The 8,050-nt window shown below is 59.8% G+C and overlaps 1 protein-coding gene across 1 annotated transcript in view; it reads right to left on the bottom strand.

The window, feature by feature from the left end:
• The window catches only part of CLCN7 (chloride channel, voltage-sensitive 7), a 16,336-nt gene that overhangs the window by 901 nt on the left and 7,385 nt on the right, over positions 1-8,050 (bottom strand). Inside the window, exons 10-24 of the mRNA XM_009995515.1 lie at positions 7,338-7,421; positions 7,123-7,216; positions 6,643-6,707; positions 6,116-6,232; positions 5,768-5,822; positions 5,255-5,315; positions 4,340-4,478; positions 3,997-4,090; positions 2,538-2,707; positions 2,170-2,221; positions 1,734-1,861; positions 1,492-1,577; positions 560-692; positions 397-456; positions 19-62 (exon numbers count right to left, since the gene is read on the bottom strand). Of these exons, the coding sequence (XP_009993817.1) occupies positions 19-62; positions 397-456; positions 560-692; positions 1,492-1,577; positions 1,734-1,861; positions 2,170-2,221; positions 2,538-2,707; positions 3,997-4,090; positions 4,340-4,478; positions 5,255-5,315; positions 5,768-5,822; positions 6,116-6,232; positions 6,643-6,707; positions 7,123-7,216; positions 7,338-7,421 (1,382 nt within the window). The remainder of the gene's footprint in view (positions 1-18; positions 63-396; positions 457-559; positions 693-1,491; positions 1,578-1,733; positions 1,862-2,169; positions 2,222-2,537; positions 2,708-3,996; positions 4,091-4,339; positions 4,479-5,254; positions 5,316-5,767; positions 5,823-6,115; positions 6,233-6,642; positions 6,708-7,122; positions 7,217-7,337; positions 7,422-8,050) is intronic.

Genomic DNA, 8,050 nt, shown 5'->3' with positions numbered 1-8,050 from the left:
CTGAAATCCTTCAGCTTCAGCCGCCGCTGCACCAGGCTCAGGTTGGCCCTTTCCACAAACACCTTGGGAGGAGAGACAGAGAGGCCATCAGGGACCATCCCACAGCACCAACAGGCAGCAGGGGCCAGGGGAAGGAAGAGGGCAGGAGCACAAGGCAGGTGGACCCTCTGCAGAAGAACAGCCCGTTTCCCGTTCACTTGGGGGGTGTGAGCCCAACGGGGTACAGGGTGATGCTGGGATGACCCCAGCATGGCACGACAACCCCCAGTGTCTCCTCCTTTGAGCTGAGGGAGATGAACAGGGACCCTCCTGAGCAAGGCAGGCAGCAAGGGGCCTCAGGCCACCACGGGACAAGGGCATGGGCAGCCCAAACTGTCTCCAGGCAGCCTCACCCACCTTGTGCTTCGGCAGGACGATGAGCTGGGAACGCAGGATCAAGCCCCGCAGTCCTGCCACCTGCAACAGAGCAGCACACGTGAGATGGGGCTGGAGGGCAAGGGAGAGGGTCCCGTGGCAGCCCCCTCTGCTGCAACCCCTGGCAAGCAGTGCCCAAGCCCACCTGAGTGGCATCAGGGTTGCTCTCCACCACCGGGAAGCCATTGTGGTTGGAGGAGGTGTCACTCAGGATGTCCACAACGGTGCCCACGCGCTCGATCCTCCGCAGGCAGGTGACAGGAGTGCTCATGACCTCCCTGTGGGGAACCATGGAATCACAGACTGGTTTGGGTTGGGAAGGACCTTAAAGAGCATCCATTTCCAAGCCACCTCCCACCAGACCAGGTTGCTCCAAGCCCCATCCAACCTGCCCTTCAACACTGCCAGAGATGGGGCAGCCACAGCTTCCCTGGGCAACCTGGGCCAGGCTCTCACCACCCTCACAACAAAGAATTTCCTCCTCATGTCCAACCTCAATCTCCCCTCTGCCAGTTTTGATCCCTTCCCCCATGTCCTCTCCCTCCCTGCCCTTGTCCCAAGTCCCTCCCCAGCTTTCCTGGAGCCCCTTCAGGCACTGGAAGGTTCTCTAAGGTCTCCCTGGAGCCTTCTCTTCTCCAGGCTGAACACCCCAACTCTCCCAGCCTGGCTCCAGAGCAGAGCTGCTCCAGCCCTTGGATCATCTTCCTGACCTTCTCTGGACTCACTTCAACAGCTCAATGTCCTTCCTGTGCTGGGGACTCCAGAACTGGACCCAGCTCTGCGGGGGGCGGGGGGGAGGGGGGTGTTTCATGAGAACAGAGGGGAAGAATCACCTCCCTTGACCTGCTGGTCACACTTCTGGAAGGCTGGGTGTGAAACACAGCCCCCTAGCCCCAAATTCTTCCCTCCTCTATCCCTGTAACCCACTGGGGACTCAGGGGCTTCCTCATGGGGGGAGGGGCCGTGCTGGTGGCACTGGGGATGAAACACATCACCACCTCCGTTTCCAGCTCAAACCAACAGCACGATCCAAAAGTTGCCACCTTGGGAGTGTCAAATGTCCCCCAGCCCACCTACCTGGCTGTGAGGGAGTGGGATGTCACCGGGGCCTCCCAGTGAAGGAAGGGCACACTCTGCAGCTGGATGTGCATGTCATAGAGCCCCTGCAAGGACAGCCAAGCCCAACAGGGGAAGCCTGGTGAGATGCTGGGGAGGTACAGCCAGGCAGCAGCTCCCCTCCAAGAGGGAGCACATCCTTGTCCTGGCCCCTGCACCTTCCCAGCACCCCCCAGCCTCCCAGTTAGCACCCCAGCCCTCACCTCCACAAAGTAGTCTCCCACAATCTTTGCTGTCATCAGCACCAGCATGATGGGGAACCCATAGGTGACGTTGCCTGTTGCCTCCATCATGATGACTGTGAGACTCAGTGTCATCCTCACAATGCCACCTACAAGGGGTACCCGAGAGGTGTGGGGGCTTAGGGGGGCAGGGAAACATAGGGTGAGGGGATAGCAAAGCACCTGAGACCCCCCAGGTCTCTGCCATGGTGCTCCATGACTGCCCACACAGGCAGGACTGCCCTGGATGAGTCCATCCTCAGCTGCCCCAGCACTGCCTGTGCCTGGCAGTGCCATCAGGAAGCTGAGAGCCAGGCTGGGGAAGGAGCTGCACCAGGGAAGCATGGACCACGTTTTCCTACACCACCTTCCCCCCAGCACAAGCAGGAGGTGTCCACAGTGCCTGTGGGGAACTCACCTAGCTGGGCAGCAGCTCCCATCAGGGCGTACTTTCCGGGGTCAGCCCAGATCTGAGCATGGGAGAGAGAAGTGGCTGAGGCAGCTGTTGGCTCCAGGGCATCCAGCAGTAGTGAGCAGTGCCCTGGCCCCCAAACCCCTCTCCAAAGTGGGGACAAACACCTGAGGGTGCCTGCGCTGCTCTGGCAGGGCTCCATTAGGACATGGGAAAGCCCAGACCCAGCTCAGGAAGACATCTAGTGAGGAGCCAGCCCACTCCACACGTCTCCATGCCAGCTGCCTGCCCCTACAGCCTGCCCAGGGCCATGGGAGGAGGGCTGGGTGCCACAAACCCCCCCTACCCAGCACCCATCCCCAGCAAGGACTCACTGAGGCATTGGTCAGGTAGGACAGGGAGATGCCAAAGAGCCTCCCCCAGGCAGCGCCGATCAGCAGGGAGGGGATGAAGACCCCGGCGGACACCGTGAGGCCGTAGGTCCAGCAGGCCAGGAAGAAATACATCAGTGTGAACATCCCCAGGGTCATGGGGTTGTAGGAACCTGAGGTAGAGAGAGAATGCAGTGAGTGCTGGTCCTGCAGCCCAGAAGACAGCGTGATGGGCTGTGAGCAGGGGGGAACAGACAGCAGCAGCCCCAGGACACTCTCCCAGCAGTCCAAGCCCCTCTCGTTGGATGCACCTCCCACCCTGGCAGCACCAGCCTTTCAAACCAGCTCTTTAGGTTGTTTGTGCCACCTCAAGGCCCCACCAGCCAGCCAGAGCCACCCCAAGCCCTCCCATCCCACCAAGTCCTGCCTTTCCTCCATCTCATGGCCTGTGACGTGTCCCCTCCCAGCCCTACAGTTCCCAGGCTCCCACCAGGCAGCCTGACCCACTTCACAAAGCCCCAGGGGACCCACCAGTGTGGGAGGACTAGGTCAGGAGGACACAGCACTGCTGAGCTGGCAGAGGTCCTACTGCCAGCTTCAGGATCAAACACAGCAGGTTCTGCAAACCCCCTCCTGTCCCACAGCTCCTGTGGCTGTCCCACTGCACAGGCTGTGCCACCACAGCAAGACCCTGCTGTCCCCAGGACTCAGCCTGCTGCTATTTTAGGACTTCTGGGCAGCTCAGTCCAGTTTAAACAAGTACTTGGCAACCTTTCTTTCACAGAGAGGTCAATGGACCAAAGCCCTGAGCCAGGGAGGACCCAGCAGTGCAGGGAATGGCCCCAAGACACAGGATGGTCATCACTTGGCTTGAGGTGGCCAAGCTGCACTCTTTGGGCTGAGGTCTGGAAATTTGGAGCTGTCTGCTCCCTGCCCATGTGAGGCTGGGCATGAAACCCAGAGCAGCAGGTAGAGGGCAAACTGGTGTTACATGAGGTCCAAGGGAGACAGGAACTGAAACGTGGGAGCCAGACTGCAATTCTCAAGCAATTCCAAATCCACTTCCACAACCTGCCCAGAAGGTAAAGTCATTCTGGGGCAAGAGGCCCTGCTAATTAAGAAAACAGGCAGGGACATTTCCAGGATGGACTTCAGACAGCCAGCAAGGGTCAGACATGCCCCCACACACCTCAGAGGAGCTTGCAAACATGCACAAACAAAACCAGCCCCTCACCCACAAGTTCCTGAGATCACAGCCCTTTGGCTGAGCTTGTAGGTGCCACAAGGCACAGAACCCACCCCTCCTCCTTCCACCACTGCAGGAAAGGAGCAGGCACAGGGCTTTGCTGGATCCTGTCCTGCCCTCCTGGGCATCCCCTGCCTTGTCCCAACACAAGTGGCCAGGGAACAGACTGGCCACCCCACACCAGCCCTGCTCACGTTCACCTGCTGGCACACAGACCTGGAGGGTCATGGAACAGGTTGACAACGCTCTTCTCAGGTGTGTTGAAGAAGGCAGTGGCCATGGAGTTGTACTCTCCATCAGCACAGAAAAGCTGAGGGGGAAGAAAAGAGAGTTAGACATGGCAGGTCTGGGCTGCCCTGGGGTGGGGAAGGCTGCCAGGCCCAGGGGGACACGTGGCAGGAGGAGGCAGCTCTGGGCAGCAAGCACTGCCACACCACGCCTGGGTCTCCAGCTCCGTGGCAGAGGACACTGACTGTGGTGTCCAGGGTCACAAAGCCCAGCAGGGTCTCATCTCCCTGCTTTTTCCTCCACCCTGGGGGCCATATCCAGCATTTCCTACCTGCAGGGGATAGGCCACTGTGCTGCCCTGCATGGGCTGGCAGTCCCTCGAGCAGTAAATCATGACAAAGCCCACGGTTGCTGTCACTGCTGCCACCAGCATGGCCTCCACCACCTGCAGGCAGGGCCGGTGGATGTACCTGTGGAGGGAGCAGAGCAGGGGTGACACCCAGGGGTGCAGGCAGGATCACCCCCAGCCTGGCTTGGCACATCACATCAGGCACAGGCACAGGTTGGCTGCCTCTGCTCCCTCTCCCCAGACCCTGCCAGGCTGTCCTGTGCTCTGTCCTCTGGCAGAGCCACCATAAGGACCTGGAGCAGGAAGGCAGCAGCAGGAGCAGCTTTTCTCACCCAGCTCCAGTGCACCTGCCCACCTTCCCTGCATAGAGCCAGGCACAGCTCCCAGGGAAAGGCTGGTGTGGTCTGGCTGGGGGGGACAGTGCAGAGCCAAGCCCAGAAGCCTGAGGCTTGTGAAGGTTTGAGAGGAGCCCTGGAAGTTCCTGCAGGCCCCTCACCACTCTGCTGCCACAGAACATCCCTCCCTGAGGCCACGAGGCTGGTCCTGGGGTTTGAAAACCCAGTGAAAAACACTGGCTTTGCCAAACTGGGCTCAGATGGCTTTAGCAGCTCTTGTTCCTCTCTGAAGCACAAAACAGTCAGGTCTGCACGGAGTTTGTACTTCTCTGAGCCCCCTCAAGCCAGGGGAGGGAAGTTCTTGGCAGGGTCAGAGCAGCAGTGGGAAGCTGCAGCTCCCAGCCTGGCAGCATCTTTGCCTCCCAGCTCCTGTGGGCTGCTGCTGCTGCTCACCTTGTGTGTGAGATGACAGCCTTGCCCTGGCTGGGGATGGAGCTCTGAGAGGGCACAGAAGGTGGCAGCCAAGCCATGCCCACCCCCCGAGCCACCCACCAGCTCTTACCTGATCCGGAACATCGTCAGCCAGTAATTGAGGGCATTGAACAGGGCCCCCAGGATCCCTCCTGCCAATGCAAAAGAGGAGCAGCTCAGTGTGCAGGTGTCAGACCCTCCCAGGGCTGCCCAGGACACTGAGAGGAGCTCAGCACCAGCAGCAGGGTGGCTGGGGGCCAGTGTCACAGCCCTGGCACTGGGCAGGTGAGGGACAGGCCAAGTCCACAGGGACAAGGGTGGTTCACTCCAAAGCAAAGGGCTGCCCAAGGCTGAGATGCACTGACCCCCCCCTCAACAACTCTGCAGGACATGGGTGAAGGGGTCTCCTTTGCTACAAGGTGAGGGTTGGGCCAGGACCCAGTTCTCCCCCCTCCCATGTAAGCCCCACAAGCAGCCTCTGCTCCAGAGCTTAATGGATTTCCCATTCTCCTCAGGCAACCAGATTCCAAAGCTTTTTAGACCCAGGGGGACAACAGAGGAAATTATTCAGACTGGTCAAATGGAAAGAGCAGCACTCACTTACCAACCACTCCCATAAAGATGAAGATAGGAATTTCCTGGATGGTGTATCCCATTTTCTGCAAGAAAGCAAGACACGGGTTTCAGATCTTCTGGCCCATCAGCAGCCCTGCAGCTTGTCCCTGTTTGCTGGGACAGCACCAGCCTGGGACTCCCAGAGCTGCCCCAAAGTCTCCCCTGGACACCTCACAGCCCCAGCCCCACCAGTGGCTGCAGAAAAGCCTTTTGCTGGGGTTGGTGCAGCTGGGACATGGCTGTTGGGTGAACTATAAGACAGACTGGTGGTCCCAAGCTGCCATGGGCTGCTTCTAACCCCCCAACAAAGCTCTGCATGGGGAATACCCTGTCATACCTCGTTATCAAACCTGCCAAAGTTGATGAGCCCAGGGCTGGAGAGATCCCAAGCATTGCCATGGTAAACACTCAGGACAGAGTTCAGAGTGAACGTAGAGATCATGGAGGCAAAGAACTGGAAGGAGATGCAGCCCTGAGTCACTGCCAGATGCCTCCAACCTCACCACATGCCCCCAGCATTACCCCAAACATCCCCCTGAGCAGAGCTTGGTACCCACAGTGTGGTGGGAACAAGAGGCCACCTCCCCTGGGGCTGCACTCTGGGCAGCTTACACTGACCAGGGACTTGCTCCTCCTCTGGCCTCTCTGTTGCCCTGGGGCACAACCCATGGCAGCTCCCTTGGAAAGGGGCTGGCAGCAAGATGGAGCTGAGCCAGGCCCAAACTCAGCCCCTGAGGACCAGGGCACAGCAGGGTGGAGCTGGGATGCTGTTCCCTGGGACGTGTCCCACACGTGGGGCTGTGGGGCATCAGGAAAGGCAATGCCCCCCACTGGAGATGGGAGCTCCTGCTTTCCAGTACTTACAATTCTCCAGGTCAGGAACTGGTTCCAGAAGGAAGCCCCTTCCTCCAAGCTGAAGAGGACACCCCCTGCAAATGCAAAACACAAACACCTTCACAGAGGACACGTGACATGGACCCTTGGTTTGCAGCAGCAGCCAAGGCACCCAAATTCATCCCAGCACATGTGCCCCACACTGCTCTGCACCTCACAGCCTCCAGTGAAGGGAGCAGCCAAGCCCACCCAGCTACCAGAGATGTTCTGATGGCATTGAAGCCCCTCCCCTGCCCCACTCCACCCCAGGGAGGCACCACCCGGAACGTGGCACAGATGAACCTCCCCTGTTCCCAAGACCCGCACGGCAGGACAGCTCGGAGCAGGGCTGGGCACTTTGTGGGAAGGCTCCTGCAGTGCCCCAAGCAGACCCTGGCAGCTGGGAGCAACCTCCCGAGGAGGTGACCTGTGTGCAGACACTGCTCAACATCAGAGAGCTGAGACACACACCCACGGGGGCACCAAAGGCAGCCGAGACACCCGCAGCAGCTCCCGCCGAGACAAAGTCCCTCTTCTCCGTGTCCCTGCGGAAGTACTCGAAGATCTGGAACACCAAAGGCAAAGGCCAGTTTAGGGGAGTCACAGACTGTGCCAGGGATGAGCCCAAGCCACCAGGGTGACCCGGAGGGACAGCCCAGTTTGGGCTTCAGGGCCTCAACACCCACCTTGAAGTCTCGCTTCAGGGAGGTGGATCTTCCCTGGGAGATCCCAGCAGCAATCACTGCTCCAGAGTGAATCATGGGGCCTTCCTGTGGGCAGGAGAGGGGAGTCAGAGCAGAGGAGGAAGAACCCCAGAGACAGGCAGGGATGGCTGAATGCTGGCTCACCAGGTTGCAGCCCTGAAGAAGCTGGCCAGGAGGATTTCCCTCTGGGAAAGACAGACCTTGCTATCTCCTCCCCTTAAATCCTCATTCTAGCAAGTGGCTGTCATGGCCACCTCCTGTTCCCAACAGCAGGGGTGACAGGGGCCTCCCTTGCCCCCAGCAAACAAGAAGGGTCCCAACAGGGCACCCAGCTCTTCCCCATCCAACATCTGCAGGGACAACCACCGACGGACTCAGGCTGCTCTCCTGCCCTCAGCTGAGCCACACAGGGGCCAGCTCGGTCGCACCACATACCCTGGGGGTTCCCCCAAGCCTGGCCAGCAGCCCAGGGAGTCAAACTGAGGGGTCACCACGGGGCCACCAGAGCCCTGTTCCCAGCAGAAGGCCAGTGACAGGCTATGGCACCTCTGGCAGCCGAGGGCAGCAGGATGGCAGGGGTGTGCTGGGGAGCACTTGGTGCACATCACCTTCCCAACGGCCAGGCCACCGACCACTGAGAGGATCACCCCACAGACTTTGATCACCAGGGTCTGCAAAAGAGACAACAGGCAGAG

The sequence above is a fragment of the Chaetura pelagica genome, unplaced genomic scaffold (assembly GCF_000747805.2).
Source record: "Chaetura pelagica isolate M959 unplaced genomic scaffold, ChaPel_1.0 scaffold124, whole genome shotgun sequence".
Classification (NCBI taxonomy): Eukaryota; Metazoa; Chordata; class Aves; order Apodiformes; family Apodidae; genus Chaetura; species Chaetura pelagica.
This window is presented reverse-complemented; position numbering and strand designations above follow the sequence as displayed.